We start from the raw sequence: 16,329 nt of genomic DNA, 5'->3' as shown, positions 1-16,329 counted from the left end.
TGCTTTCTTCGAAAAAACATTAAGACCAACTGCTTTAAAATCATACACCAGCAACTGTTTAATCAGTATATACTGTCCCCACAGGCGGAGTCCCTGTGGGGAAGAGAGGCAGCGGCATGCTTTGACATGCAAAAGTAATAAATCACCTTTTCATCACAGAGGCACTTAAAGTGTCACGGCTATGGAGAGCATAATCTATGAGGTTATGCTATTAAGTAGTAAATGGCTCTATTGTTGTTGTCCTATTTTAATATGGACTTTTAAACAAGCTGCCTTCTAATTATATTTCCCTTATGGGAACGTTGTTTTAAACTGGTTTCATGTTGAATACTCGTGCATGGATCGTATTTGAGGGATTGTCAGCCTGCCTTCCAACAAGCCAAATTATACACCACACGAAAGCCCTCCACAACACACACACACACACACACACACACACACACACACACACACACAGGCACGCACACACAGACAAATTACAAGTGGCACAACCCAGTCTGCGTTGCCAAGGTAATTTTTTAAACTTAGAGAGCTTGGTATGGGGTCTCGCACACATTTCTCCTTTGTGCCCTGCTGCTTTAAGGGTTGTCTTTTATGGGGTGGAAAACAAAACAACACACCAAAACATATTTTATGGCTTTACTACATTCTTTCCAAAAATCTTTTTAGCTGGAGGGGTGTGTTCAGACAAATAACAATGTGTGAGTGAACATTATGTCTAAAAGATGAGTTATAACAGTCGTAAAGTATCACAGCTAACACCAGCAGACACACCATGCTATTGGCCAATTAAGCGGTGTGTAGGGCATATGTCATTTTCAGATGTTATCCTTCCTGTGAAGTCTGCAACTTGTGAAATCCACACACTGACATAAGCATTGTTAACACTGCTGTCATTGTCAGAGAAAAAGTGGAGAGAGAGAGCAAAGGGCGACTGCTTTTCTTTTTTCATATAAGCACAGGGTTTTCAGAAACAAAGAAAAAGCTCTAAATCAGACTTGTTTAAGGGCTCCATTGTTGTGCATTAAACAGTTTGTGAAAGACAGTGGTGCCTGCAGTCTGAGGATCAGAACCATCAACTGACACAGGATGGGTGTGCTGGTTTCCTCCACCAGCCGAACAAAAGACTCACAACTACTTCTCTTTACATGCAGCCAGCTGAAAGAGGAAGTGACAAATGGGGGAGGGATGGGGGGTGACTGGAATGAAACAGGAAATGACATCAATTGCATCTGCAACACAGTTAACCACCATGATCAAAAATGGTAAAAAAGAGAGAGAGAGAGAGAGAGAGAGAGAGAGAGAGAGAGAGAGAGAGAGAGAGAGAGAGAGAGAGAGAGAGAGAGAGAGAGAGAGAGAGACAGAGAGAGAGAGAGAGAGAGAGAGAGAGATCTTAACGTGACAGCAAAAGGAAAGATGTAGGTTTGGCTGTTTTGAGTGATGTCCCAAAGCTATTTGATACTGGACATAACTGCTAACTTAACTGTGTGTAAAGTACAACAAACCTTATTAACCACTTCAGTGTTTTGCTCCTTGTCACATTTTACTCACTCTGTCCTCATACAAATCCAGCACTTCTATGGAAAAATAAAAATATAAATAAAATGACACAAACCATTAAAAAAAGAAGAAATCAAGTCCATGTGCCATACATATTGGACTATTTGCATTTTTACAGCCTGTTGTATATACAGAGCAAAGTTAAAGATAAAGAGCATGCACTTTCATCAAAGTTTTATAATTTTTTTTGTAACAATACTGTTTGACAGGAGCGCAGAACTTAATGTTTTTTGTAGGATCTGAATAGTGAAGATGGGTTTTTTTGGCAAATTTGTATTGACACATGTAGAACACCATCATTTTGATGAATTGTCACTATTTTAAGCTTGGATATGATCTTTTCTAATGGAAGCTTTCATCACATGTTATCTGTTCAATCACCATGTGAAATATGAAAATCTGTGTTTTTAATTTGTGTTTTTATAGTTTGTGGTTATAATAAGTTTAAGGAAAAATGTTTTTCAAACCTGCCGGCTGGTCGTAGGGTTTCCTTATTTCTAGTTTTAAAAAAATACTTGAGGATATCCCAATGATGAAAACTAGCTAAAAGAGATGGTTATGGTCGTAATATCTTCTCCAAGTGTGCCGCTCTAATTAGAAAGTCGTAAAATCGCTTGTGCTCATGGAGGATCATAATTTCTGGAACCGAGGGAAGCTCTGATTGGTTTTGGAAGCTGAACACAGCAAGTAGATAGTAATTTTTTCATGAAGAAATACAAGTCCCTCAAACCTCATTTTTTGGAATAAATCAATTTCAGTGTAACTGGAGAAATAAAATAAAAACACATTCACAGAGCAGGCCAGGCCTCACAGTGCTAACACCTGCCTGTTCAGGTGGTCTGAAAGGGGCATGAATGTAATGCAAGTTATACCTGCTTGTAGATGTGCAACAGTGCACTGCTTCTGATCCATACCTTCGTTATAAAAGGCTATAATGTGACTAGTGATCCAGTGAACATATGACCATGAAGCTGAAACAATGCTAGAATAAATTTGTGGTCCTTTTTCCGAAACTAAAACCACACAGGCACACGTGGCAACAGTGTGGTTTCACTGTTAACCTCATTAAAGTTTGGTTAATTGAGATTTAAATAGAAATATTATATTATGTGATTTCTTTTTAAATCAAAACTCAAAATGAGGCTTTATATTTAGTTCGGGTTTGATAGAGAGAATATGATTACTTGCAGACAAAAGTTCAGAGTAAATCTTTTTGAAAAGAAAAGGTCTGGATCAGAGATTCCAGTGAAGGTTATGGATTATATCTGTGCAGTTGTCAGGCAATGGAGAGCTGAGGACAGGCAATACTACTGAGATAAATTGACCTCTCAATTACAGTGTTCACGGTGCAGCTGTCTCAACATTATCACCCTGAACCCCCTGGGAGGAAAAACATACCCTCACCCAGTGAGACATCTAAACTATTCCCGCCATCCATCACCTTCACATGGGCCCCTGCTGCTCAAGTTATGTTAGGCACCTCACTTGATGCACTTTCTCCACTTGGATGAAGAGCAACAGAAGCCAGGAGAAGCTGAAAGCCAACTGAGTGTGACAGATCAAGTGAGATCGTGGATGTGATACTGGAAAACTTTATTAACTTAAGAAGGGTACACTGAAGGATAAGATGACACTGCTTCCTGTACCTTTGGGAGAGTGACACCTCCCCTTTTCTCTGCTGTCTGACAGCTTCATACATCAATATTTGACATTTCAGCAGCAGCAGCAGCACACTCCCACTTGGTACAAAGCACAGTTATACACCTGTTAACGAAGCTCTCTCTCTTCTCAGCTAGAAACACCCTTTTTACACTCTTTTTGCTCGTTCTTCAAAGTTCATTCTACCACCTAGGACATATCTGTGCAGCATTTATACTAAATAAGAGATGAAGAGAATGAGAGGTTCAAACCCTGGCTGCACAGTGAGCGAGGACAGCAGTGATATTTGAGGTTGAGTGAAGCCTCCCTGCTGATCATACAAACATGTTCAATCTTCCACTTGGTTAAATATGAACTGTGGCCCACCCTTTGCTTCCATCCACACATCTCATAAGTATTTCAACTTGGATTTTTTTTTTTTTTTGCCATCCTTCATGTCTTTCTTCTCTTTTCATCCTCACCTCACCCTCCAACCACCTCCTAGATTGTTGGGGTAAAATATACCAAAGGGTTACAGCCTCCATTGAAAAACTAGAGCCATCTTCTTTCTGTGGGTAACATTTTGACATTTGGCTGTTTAAGTGTACCTTAGATGCTATAAACACACATAGAGACACAAAGCAGAGAGTGCAGGCTGGGGGGGCTTCCAGTGCAGAAAAATGACAGGATAACCCGGTGCAGATGGAGGGGAAGTAAAGTGAGCTCATTTCCTATAATGGCAAGAAGAAGGAAATGGATTGTGGGAGGGAATAAGGGTTTGCTGAATGTGTGTTTAATGGCATGGTCAGACAAAGAAAGCCCCCACCCCCTGTAGCCACTATCCACTCCCTAAGGGCGCTTGGAAATATAAGCAAATTGAGAGGGGAACTTTGACATTTCTGGTGATGCTATGGGGGGGTCATGACCCTGAGGAGTGAATTGTGTTTTAGCAAAATAAGCAGCACTACAGGGAGTGTTGTATGGACTTTATAGAATAATGTCAATCAGCTTTGGGTTGAAACTGGAAAAAAGGGTTTTTCTGGCCCCTGGGCTAAATATGGAACAAAGTCAGAATATTCAGTGATGTGCATGAGCAGTGAGTTAATACAAAATACAAAAAAAGTACATTTTCTCTCTACCCCTAATGGCATCTAGTCATGCAGATACATTTGGATTTATTCACCTACATTTTCAGACCTCCAGCACTGACAGTTCTGCAACTGCCCTAATACAATACAGGTGAATCAGGGCTGCCCCTCTCATTTCTGTCTTAGATTGACTTGACTAATATTTTTATAGTTGATGAGTCATTTTAATACCGTTTTCAGGCTGAATGACTTATTTCCAAGAAACGTATGAGCACATCTCTGGAAGATTTTAAGTGGTACTGTTGCATGATTCTTTGTGGTGTGGTGTGTAAAATGGCTAAAAATGTCTTTAGTCAAGGACAGCCCTAAGGTGAATACAACTTTGTTTGTTGTGCTCACACCTAGTGCTGGGCGGTATACCGGTTCACACCGAAAACCTTTTCAATGTCGCGATTTAGTGGTGGGAACGGCAGTTCTTTTCAGTGTACTGAATCACTAGAATCCATTCTTTAAAAAGACAAGTACAAAAGATTTGTAAACTGAATCATTCAGTGCTTAACCGGAGCTATGACTGTATCAGTGTTCACTGAACTGAAACACGGCAGAGCATTAAGTACTGCTAGCTAAGTGAACTGAGAACGGCTGTACATGAATAAGCCAATGACCTGAGAATTAAGTTGCATAAAGCTACAGTTTGTAAACTGAAAGTTGCAATAACAATTACTAAACACACATAAACACAAGTATTAACTGGAGCAAAACTTGCTTACTGTATCAGACCTTGCTAGCATAAATTACGGGGGCTAAAACATAAAACATTGAACTCCTTGACATTATCTTTACACATCATCTCAGTAGAAAATGTTGTTAACACCCGATTATGAATCATCAGGAAAAAAAATACCGTCATAAACTGTGAAACTGTTCATTTTGAAAAACACCGTGGTATACATTTTTGGCCATACCGCCCAGCACTACTCACACCATTGAATGATTATGTTCAAAGCAGCATGTTTAACCACAAACGACATCAACATTCTCAGGATAATCTACAGAGCTCATCTCCACCCTTGTACACAGTCAACGGTTACCAGCATTTCTTTTAGAAAGAATGTACTACAGAAAAGTGAGGTGTGCCAGCAAAAATAACCAGAATTACAGATATTCTGGAAAAACAAATTGACTAATGTTTCACTAGTCTGAGAAGCAAAAAGGAAATGCCATTTCCATTCAGTGTACTGGGCTGAGTCTCAGCAGAAAAGATCTGAAAAACTCAGCAGCTTAAGCTAAATTATATCTGCATGGCTGCCTACCCTTATTATTAACTCGGTTCTCTTTTGTCATCTGGGTGACCTCTTAAGAAAAAGACATCAAGATAACTAATTTGTACATTCTGTATCGGAGCTTGGATCCTTCTGTCTCTCCAAAGAGCTTTGCATTTTGCAACAGTTCCTGTGTCTGTGCAGGGCTGTCTGCAGGCTGCAGTATCTACTTCCCCCTCCTACACACATTATCAGAGGTAAAGGGAGTGCACAGGGAATAAGACTTGTGATCTGGTCTTGTGTCAAACATCTTCACACCCTGTCGTGACCAGAACCGAGCTGAATCCTGAGGGCTGGGCTCAAAACCTCACACCTCGGGATATACGCACAAAAGAAGGACAAAACCCGCCCTTCCTCACTGAAATATTCAGACAGCAGCAATAATGTAGGTTCAGAGCAAAGATATGAGCTGTGTGTAGAGGTAAGGTTTGAGGCGGTGGTGGTGGAGGACTTTCTAAGCTATCAGTATTTCCAGAGCAGAGAGAATAGTGCAGACTTGTCCCTGCGGACTTGCACTGAGACACACAGTCTGCAGGAGCAGGCTTTATCTTAGGAGCTCTCCCTGTAATTGCAGGATATTCTGCCCCTTCACATACACACTCACAGATCTGCTATCCAGTGCGTCATACCGCTAATTGGGCAGCACTGTGGTGCAGACTGTTGAGTAAACACGGTCAAGTCACCCAAAAAACATAGGGCAGCAGCTCATTTGATAAATCTCACAAAATTGGCACATTTTGGCCAGTAGTGTTCGTAGTAAATATCAGTTACAATGTAGCTGCTAAGTAGGTGATGTTCAGATGAGATTTCTTGCGGAGCTGTGAAAGTGTACTGTGCTGCCAGAGCGGGCACTTAGAAGTGGAGCTGTTTATACCTGTGCAACAGGTCGGTCTGACTCGGTTTCTCTGGAGAAACCAGAGTCTCTATAATCAGCCAACTGTAATTACACCTGACACCCACTAAAACTCAGACACTGACTTTAATAAGAGGGAGGAACTCTGTGTCTATGCAGCACAGACCACATGGGCTGACCAGCTGTAGAACATGTCACCTTGTGTTGTCATCAAACATGACTATCTACAGTAAATAGGTGACTGTGGTGGGGACTTAACTTTAGCCTGCAAAGTGCTGCTTGATGTTTTTGGACAAATACATCATTTAAAACTCCCTCCTGTTAATAATTTTCTTGTTTCTGATCAAACTCCTTTTATCTGAAGTGGTATGAAAGGAAATAGAGAAGTAGAGGTAATTGGGCCTGACAGGCGCAGCTTTCCAGAGTTTTACAGACCAGTCAAACACCTCTAATCACCAACTGGCCGAGAGATAATAACAGGATCAGATCAGAGAGAGGCCGGAGCTCTACGCCTCTCTAACCATACTACCACAGTAGCGATAGCTCAGGTTTCTCAGCTCAATTCTGCTTAGATTCATGGCTCTCACAAATGGTAGCAGTGGCTGGGCTAGTCGATAGAGGCCCTCTCTTTCTGATCAATACGGTGTCTGCAGCACTAAGCTTTGAGAAAGTTACAGAATCAAAGGGTTTAAGAGAAATGAGGGTAACTGTTTGTTCTAGTGGAACACACAGGAGGAAACTGCCTTTGAAGACGTGTGACAGTGGTTACGGCGTAATAAAATTAGATGAGCTAAAATGTCACCCTGAAGTGTTTGGCTGTGGCCTTTCACTGCAATAAGGACATAAAACACTATAATACATACATAAATCAATAGAGCAACTTTAAAAATAAATTCTCAAAAGGGAAAATTTGTACTTTACTGAAAAGTTTTAAATGTGTTTGAATGTTTAAATGTCAAAGCTCATTCTGTCTAATATTTTTTAAAGTGCAGGGTGTTAACATTAAAATGACTGTGATACATTCTGGCCCTTGCCGAACGAGTTCACACAATGCTGATTAAGCCTATCTGTGCCAGAGAAAGCTCTCTGCATTTCTCAGTACACTAGAGTTGTGCTGCCTGGGGTCTTTGGTGCACAAAGAATTAGAGTTATGGATGGAAGGGACATTTCCATTCAAGTCAACTTATCAGAATGATCAGAGCTGCAGCCATATTTATGTGCCCCACTGCCATAAAAAACAAACAAGCAAGCAAGCAGTCGAGGGAAAGACGTATAGGGAGATGTCTTTTGTGGAGTTGCAAGCAAGTGCAGCAAAACAAGACATAGCAAGCCAGCTAATATTACTCACTAGTGCAACAGTAAGACCAGCTCTGTGTCTGTCTTTGTCTTTGTCTTTTATTTCACAAAGCTCACTTTAAGTCTGAGATGTAATCTTGACTAGCAGCCTCTTGCTTGGTCACTCTCTTCTTTTTCTTTTCTTTTTTTTCCTGCATCAACATCTTCTTTGGTCTCTTTGCCTCTGCCATGATGTCCAGATGCTGCTGAACATACCCAGCTCCAGTTCTGGCACAACACTGCCGACGCACCGCACCACCACCCCCCTCGCCCGGGGCTTGAAAATGTCCTCCTCCCAAAAGCTCCTTTGCTAGCGTGAACACCAACCCAGTGCTCTGAGCAGTCCTGTGAGCCGGCTTACTGAGCTACGTTAGCTAACAGCAGCTAAATTAAGCAGTTAGCTATACTTTAGCAAGAAGTAAAGCTTTCTGTCCATCAGGAAAGTCCGTCAATCACAGAGTCAAGGCAGAGCAGCCGGATACATAGACAATAGAAAACAAAAAACTAGAGCCGTTTCTGTGCAAATTATACAACTTTCACAGAAACTGGCAACACAATTTGTGGCCCCACTGACATGTGTTGTCACCAGGACGACTTCAATTGCCTTTTAATGACATTGCAAAGCAACATCAGCTGACAGGAAGTGATCATGGACCAAAGCTGTTGCCTAGCAATGCAATTCCAGTGAAACCAGGATTGAAATATGTAAAAGCCCCTACTCTAGCTTTAAGGATGCAGTTAACAGTAATGTAAATACATTTCCATCTTCTTTAATGTTCCTCTGTCAAAAGGAGGTGTTATGAATTATATAACTGAGCCTTTAAAAAAGTCATTACTAAGAAAGGTAACCTCTAATTATTGTCATACCAGAGGTTTATCTGATGGCCACTGTGGTCAAAACGGCCCAGGCGATGCGACACTAACTGCAAGATGAGATAAACGCTTCCAGGAAAATTCAAATGAGACACGAATGGCCAGGCTCAAATTTCACAACGATGTTATAGCTGTTGTCATAATCAGCATGGGACAGAATGCATTATTCAAATCCAAGAAAATATTAAACAAAAATATTTGAAACTCCTACTATTAAACATTGTCAGTGTTGCACTGCAATGTTGCTGCTGTCAGTAATATGCCACACATTATAGAACATGATTAAAGATCTTTTATAACTTTCCCTTTAACACAATGTAACAATACCTACATTTAAGTTGCATTAAGGGTTAGGTGTGCTTAGAAAGCATCATTTTTGATAAGGCTCAGATAACATATTAATGGGGAAGAGCAATGTGTATTAGAGCTGGGAGACATGATGATATACATCTTATAGAACACAAAATCTTTTGGGATCTGCTTGCCACTTACTTCATGATTTTTACAGCACGTTCTTGGTAGTTTTCAGTTTTTTCCAGCCAAGAAAACGTCGTTTATCATAATATCCACTATGTAAGTAATGTACACTGATTTTTCGTTGGAGCTCACATCATCCAATAACTGCTTCAGTGTTAACTGGAAGTCCAATTCCCGACTTCCTGACCAAGGCTTAGGCAAAGTGTGCAGATTAATGAGGGAGCATCCTCAAACACTGTGCAGACACTAGCTTTAAAAAGAGGAAGAGAAAACGACTGGTTTAAAATCATGTGTTCTTTCTTTTGTCTGTGGTTAAAACAATTCAATATTGATTCATAATAATAATGAGCAATTTCTTTATGTAAAAACAGTCAAGGTGACCGACCATGTTAGAGTTTACAAGCTTCTCTTTACATCCCAATCCCTTTTCACACACACAGATAATATATTCTTAGCCTGGAAACATTAACAGCATGTTTCCCATCCCGTGGTATGAGCATTGTAATGTGCCTGCTGCCTTCATTCTAGGTTAACCATTTGATGCTTTGATCACGAATAAAATCCGCTTCAGGCTAAAACAGTATGTCAGCCTTACACTGTTACATGTGGCAGCCTTACTGCAGTGACCACCAGGGGCTATGTAATGGAATGCATTCAACACTGAGGCAACGACCAAGTTATAAACTGAGTCTACAGTGTGTACTGCGGTGCAAGCCTCTTATATCATGTCATAAAAGAACAACACATCCACTATCCTCGATGGAAATGAATAACAGCGCTGCCACATCAGTTGTTTTTAAGACCTAAAATAGACCATGTTGTTTCTCGTCAAGAGCTAGATCAGCATTTTTTCACCACAGCCCGATAAAACTGTCTTTATTTTCCTTCATTTATCATCTTTACCATGTCAGACTGACAGCTGCAGGGGGGAGAATTCCACTACAACCAGGTGCCGCATACCTCTTTAATGTGCACTATTATGACGATCTTTTTAGTATAATGTCTGTACATATTTGTGTTAGAGGCATTTATGTGGCTTTTGTGCATTCAGTATGCCAGCGTATTTACATAACAGCATTGCCTCTCAAGCCTCTAAGCCAATATGTTTGTGTACAATTAACAGAGAAGTGTGCACTGAATCATTCAAAGATTCCTACTACCAGGCTGCTGTTATCTGAGTTTCAGCAGAAAATGCTGCTAAAAGGAACTTTTCATTTATGCTGAGCTGAAAAAAATGTTACTAAGCCAAAGAACAGGACAAAAATCGACCAAAGTGAGCAGAGAAATGTTTTGTGTTGGATGGGGAGGAGATTAAATGTCAATCAAGACCAGAACCAACAGGGAAGCCTGTGAATGAGTGCTTCCTGTTAATGAAAGCTTAAGCCTCGATGGTTTGAAGTCCTCTCCACTACATTAACTAATGGCTTTCTCTGGGGACAACCAGCAAGACAAAACAATCTACCACAGACTTTTTTTTTTTTTCGGTAAGGCATAATTAGGAAAAAGTAGTTAATGGTGGAAATTCTTGATTGCATTTGTTTGTCTACACCAGGTAAAATGTGTGGACATTTAAGTGTTTGTGGTGCGAGTACTCTTGTTGAAGAGAGGGCAGTTATTCAGAGTTGATTCAGAAAGAGATCCATTATTTCAGTAGAAACAAGGGATCCTTCAACCTAAACCCCCACACCTCATCTCAAGAGTCTCTTCAGAGGGACATGGGATCAAAAGTTAGGCGTAATTGGAAAGACAGGACTGCTTACTGGTGTGGCCATGTAGGCAGCAGGGAGACTGTTCTCAGCTGTTCCAACAGATACCATGACAGCAGATGGGAGCGCTGTAAAGCATACCTGGAGGTGTGATGTAGCACCTCTGGAAGGATGTCACACCACTGTCACACATACTGTTACTCAGTACGATTATGATTTCAGCTGCATCTACAACCTGCAAAGAATCATCCTTTATTCAGTGGATTATCATCCAAGAAGGAATGATGTAATTTCACTGAAACGCTGTATTTAACTTAAATATACTACAAAGAGTGCTTTAATATAAGGAAACGAGACCATTGGTAAGAAGATTGATTATTTATATATGGTTATTCTTCATGCCTGTCACCGGGACCAACAAAATTAGACAAAACAATTTACAGCATGCAGACTAGAAGAGTGTGTGTTTACATTTTTAAAAGCAAAATTTGGCAGTGAGTACTGTGATAGCCAGATAAAAGGAAGAAGGAGGAGAAGCAGCAAAGAGAAAAAGAAAAGGTGACAGAGCACAGGCGAAAACACAAGTCAACCTTGTTTGAGTTGGAACAAATTATACTTGTTTCACCATCATTATTACAGTTATTAATCTTACGTAGTTATAAATCATTACCTCGTTGCTATGAATCATGCAAACAGCCGTGTTAACAGAGAAAAATAGTATTAAAAATAAGTTGTGTCTTCCTTTCAATCTCTTCCAAAATAAATGCCTGCACAAGACCAATCAAGATTTTTACGAGACAAGGTGTGAACACTACAACTTTTGTCCACAGGGGCCACCAAAATCGACACAATGGACGTTATTTGTAGTTGCTTTAAGTCAGCTAGCAGGCTTGTACTGTAATGGAGCACAAAATTAACTTGAATAAATCTTGAAAAGGTACTTTAACTGCACAATTGCATTCAGCCTTCAACTGGAATTTCAAATTCATATTTTCAGAGACCACAAATTGCAGGTTTATATCTGGATGCAGTCTTTGCATGCTGTTACCCGTTTATTTCAAATTGCACATGTGAAGGGAAAGCCCTGCTTGCATGACGTGACTCTTTACGCACAAATTCATGAAACCCTCGGTTCAGATTCTGACCTCTCCTATAATTCCTCTCAACCCCCACACACGACGCTGGATGGTAATTGCTGATATGTAACCTGCTGTACAGAGCAGAGTATGTAATTAGCCTTCTAGCCAGGGGCACAACTCAACAACCAGCCGTCTCTTCAAAAGCCCAGGAGAGAAAAACACAGTATGTGTTCACCGTCAATTTAAATAGCATTTTCTGTTTTCTGTCAGAAAAGAGGATGACAAATCAATTTTATGACCCTGTGATCACCAACCTGTTAAAAATACATGGATTGCCTAAATAATTGAACTACTTCAGATGTAAACAAGAAGCAGAAAGGAAAGAGAGTATGACTGAATAAAAATAATAAGTGTAATTCAAGTTGCATCTGATTTCTCTGCTCACAGGATCGATATCACTTTAAACCTGAGCATATGTTCAGTGAGGTGATTTCAAAAGAACAGTCTTTTTTAACAAAATAACTCACTCAAAACTGCATTGATTCCTTTGAGGCAATAACTGTATTCATTTCTGGAGTGTGGATCAATGGGAATGGGATGAAACGCATCATTGATGAAGGAATTCGCCTTTTTCCAACTCTTAATTCATACAAATTATTGGTTAAGCAGCCAATGAGACTTGCTATTTCCTTTCTTATTGCATGTCTGAGCTGCATATCAAGTAAGGCTTTAAAGCTTTGTGGATCCCTGCTCCATATAAAAAGCAGGTATTAGAAAATTATAAAGGACCATCTAAAATGGATAAGCGCAGGACGTCGGTTTGCTTCAGTATTAAAGGACTTTCTTTAAGGATAATAGTGTCCAGCAGCTGTATGTAGCATTCAGAAAGCAGAAAGTAAAAGAAACCAGGGAGACATGTAAAAGCCTGGGAAAGTGCCATTCCCTCTTTGCTATTAAGCAGCACTTCAGTCAGTTGTTTAGTGTGTAGTTGTGTGTGAGAGTTAAATCTAGTGCTGGGAACCGTCAGGGCTGTTCCCCCTCTGTCCAAACAGCAGCCCACTCATTATCAACCAGACCCCGCCATGTCTGACCCCTCAGTTCAGTCGTGGTGGGAGGAAACCACTGCAAATACATAAGAATCCTATTTTGACTGCCCTGTCAAAAGAAATCAGACAATCTGATCTGATGTCTCACTCAGCATTAAGAGTTTTAGCATATAACACCAAGGACATATGATCCAGAGCACTCCCCAATAAATCCCATATGTTAAAGTCAAAGCAGAGGCTAGAATGAAGGCAAAGGCCAAAATTTCCTACTGTGCAACATTACTTTCCCATTGTACTTTAATTATTTTACTAATTTTGCTTACTTTTATTGCTATTCAATTAGTCACCGGTGTTTGGATTACACACTTTACATATATCGCTCCATTGTCATTTTCATTATTGTGTTTTTATGTATTTATATGTACAATTTGGGCACTTGCAGGCTAAATTCACACGACTAGCCTATATATTCAAGCAAACTGCATTTCTAGTGGCATCACTGCTGCCACGTTTGTCTCTCCAACAGGAACACACAGAACCAAACACACTTCAACTACTGTGAATGATGTGATTTTTAAGGGACTCAGATGTGACTATTAATAGCATTAGCTTAAATGTAACTTACTCATTGACTTTCTGTCTGTCACGCTCCTGTGTCATAATTGTATAAATGGTCAAGTGTTTCACGCTGTTGCACAATTCGTCTGTAACCATTATTTGGGCACTTTTGCAAGCCAGTATCGGTGTTGTGACAGACTACTCACCCAGCAGCAGCAGTTTCACTTCTCTCGCCGCCTTCTCTCCATCTTCCCTCAGGTTTTTATCAATCATTTTAGACCTCTCGGCCGCCGCTTTATCCTCCTGACTGACTGTACAACCCATGGTTCCTAGTGCGCGCTTCAGGACTGCTGCTTAGTGGGAAAATATCACCTGGGAAAAAAATAATTAGCGGCTGAGCCCGAGAACCCCTTATTTTAAAAAACAAGGGTTGAAGTTGAGTGAGGCGACTTCCTTTTTTGATGAGTGGCGACAAACGTGACGGATTCCGTTCATCCGAGAAGGGGGGCGACAATCATAGATTTCCTCGTGCGAAGTGAACTTGGATATCTAACGTTTGAAATTCCCAAACACTCGTTGGTTGTTCAGTCAGTTGGCCAACATTTGTGGCTTCTTGTGAGAGTGGAGAAGTTGAGCAACTTTTCTTGGACGGTTGACTTTTAGCTAATTCGGTAGTCCCAACAGCGGACCATGAGAGCAGGTTAAAACACACGAAAACGGCCACGAAGTTAAAAAAAAAAAAAAAAAAAAAAAAAAAAAAAAGTATTCCAGCTGTTGAAAACGGAGCACACGGATTTCTGCTGCCAATGAGGCTACCGGACCCACGCTCACCACTTTTCAGAGGGTATTTATATTTGCTGCTTTCTATCTTTTTATGTTTTAATCCCTATTGCCGTTACGCATTCTTTCTCAGCGTTGAGATTTATCACGTTTGAAGCCACGCCCGTAGCCGCCGTGAAGTTCCCCTCCGCCCGACAAACAGTGAGACAGAGCCGTCACCTCCCAACTCAACAGCAGGAGGGCCAACCTTCAGCAGAGAGGAAAAGAACGCCCACTCGCAGTGCTTCATGGGAAATGTAGTCTGCAGCGCGGTGGGAAAGAGCCTTGTAGTTTACATGAATTACTGTCCAAAGTGACAAAATTAGGGCTCTTACGTGATTCCCCAGATGATGATAAGAGAGATAAGAGGTGATTTTGTTTGTTATTTTTTTTAATGGCCCTCATTTTAGGATTTTAGCCAGCGCCATGAAGCACTGCATGCCTTACCCATTTAAATCTTACTGTTCATTTTAAAACACTAAACTGTTCTTAACTAGGCTATACAGACCCCCCCCCCCCCCCCCCCCCCCCCCAACTGGTAACTGGTTGAGCCATTTTTGCAGTTAAAACTAAAATCAAAAATACACATTTATTTCCTGATAAATGGCACTTAAAACGCCCCAAAAAATGTATACTAAAAATAATTAACTGCTCACAACAAGGTCTTTAGATTGTTTTGAGTAACCATGTTATTATTTCTGGAAAACTGTAAGGTAAAGTAAGGTAAAACTTTAATTTCCCCAAGGGCCAATTTGATTGACAGACAGTAGTATAAGACAAAAGACAAAAAAATACAAGTACAGCATACACACAAGTGCAATAGTATAAACAACACAGTTGCCAATTATCGCTCACTGTTACATGTAGTAGGATTATGAGAAGCATAATGTCCTGACATCATTGCTTGTTTAGAAAAGGTATTGCTGTTGAATTTTTTATGAATGTTTTCTTTTTTTTTTTTTTTTTGGTGCTTTAAGCTCCGTAAGCCAAATGCCATCTACTTCCATATTATTTTAGAGGAGGCAGACAGCTCTACGGTCGATATTTCCAACAGTTAGCAACTTTCACTAAAACAATCTAATATTAATTAATAAATACACAACAGGTAAGAAGAAAAATATGGATCTTTGATTTTTGGTAAACTGTCCCTTTAACTACTTTACATTCTGTTACGTTGTTGGATTTATAACAATGCTTCATATTTCATAAAATTAAACACTTGTCTTGATGTTTACATGTAATAATCTTAATCTGCAATGTCATCTGTAACTATAGCTGTCGGATCAATGTGGTGGGTTAAAAAAAATTGTACCATATTTGTCTCTGTCAGTATAAAGGCAAAATGCAGACTCAAAATAGGCCCAACACAAATTGGATAATTAACAGCTTAGGCAGATGCTCTATAAAAACCCAATATTGTTACATTGTCTGGTGGCCATAAAGCTGCAGCTAATGCCGACCACAGCTCTATAGTGACACCTGGTGGTGTCACTCCGGACCCTCGGGAGATGAACAACTCACTTTTCTTGCACAATTTTTGCATAACAAAGTCTTAATAATACATCTTTTTAAATGCATTGCAACAGAGACAGTGCTAGTTATTTAATGTAGGTAGAATATAATCATATGCATTTATGAAATATTATATGAGTATATGTATTTTTAAAACAACTAAACATACATATGAGAAAAGTGTCTTTTTATAGCTGAAAATGATTTGCTTAAAATTTCAGGCTATTAACTGCTCACAGCTTACACAGCCACAGTGGTTCATTTAAATCTGTAATTGTTCTGCTTACTCTCTTATTTAATTAAGCCAATTGATTGCTATAGACTGGAGGACTCAATATAGATTCATGGTCACCAAATTTAAGCATTTTAATCAAATTAAATAAATAAAAAATCATTAAGTGTTTCACATTGGAAGGACTGAACAACTTTGAAATTACTCCTTTGTATAAAATAAAAAGGAGAA

The 16,329-nt window shown here is 39.9% G+C and overlaps 1 protein-coding gene across 1 annotated transcript in view; it reads right to left on the bottom strand.

Moving 5' to 3' along the window:
- The window catches only part of LOC131968160 (guanine nucleotide-binding protein G(i) subunit alpha-2-like), a 69,515-nt gene extending 54,984 nt beyond the window's left edge, over nt 1-14,531 (bottom strand). The window contains exon 1 of the mRNA XM_059328911.1: nt 13,742-14,531. Coding sequence (XP_059184894.1) covers nt 13,742-13,859 — 118 coding nt within the window. The 5' untranslated portion in view covers nt 13,860-14,531. The remainder of the gene's footprint in view (nt 1-13,741) is intronic.
- Between the last annotated feature and the right edge of the window lie 1,798 nt (nt 14,532-16,329).

The sequence above is a fragment of the Centropristis striata genome, chromosome 3 (assembly GCF_030273125.1).
Source record: "Centropristis striata isolate RG_2023a ecotype Rhode Island chromosome 3, C.striata_1.0, whole genome shotgun sequence".
NCBI classification, from domain to species: Eukaryota; Metazoa; Chordata; class Actinopteri; order Perciformes; family Serranidae; genus Centropristis; species Centropristis striata.
The sequence above is the reverse complement of the archived record's forward strand: the minus strand, read 5'-3'. Positions and strand labels throughout refer to the sequence as shown.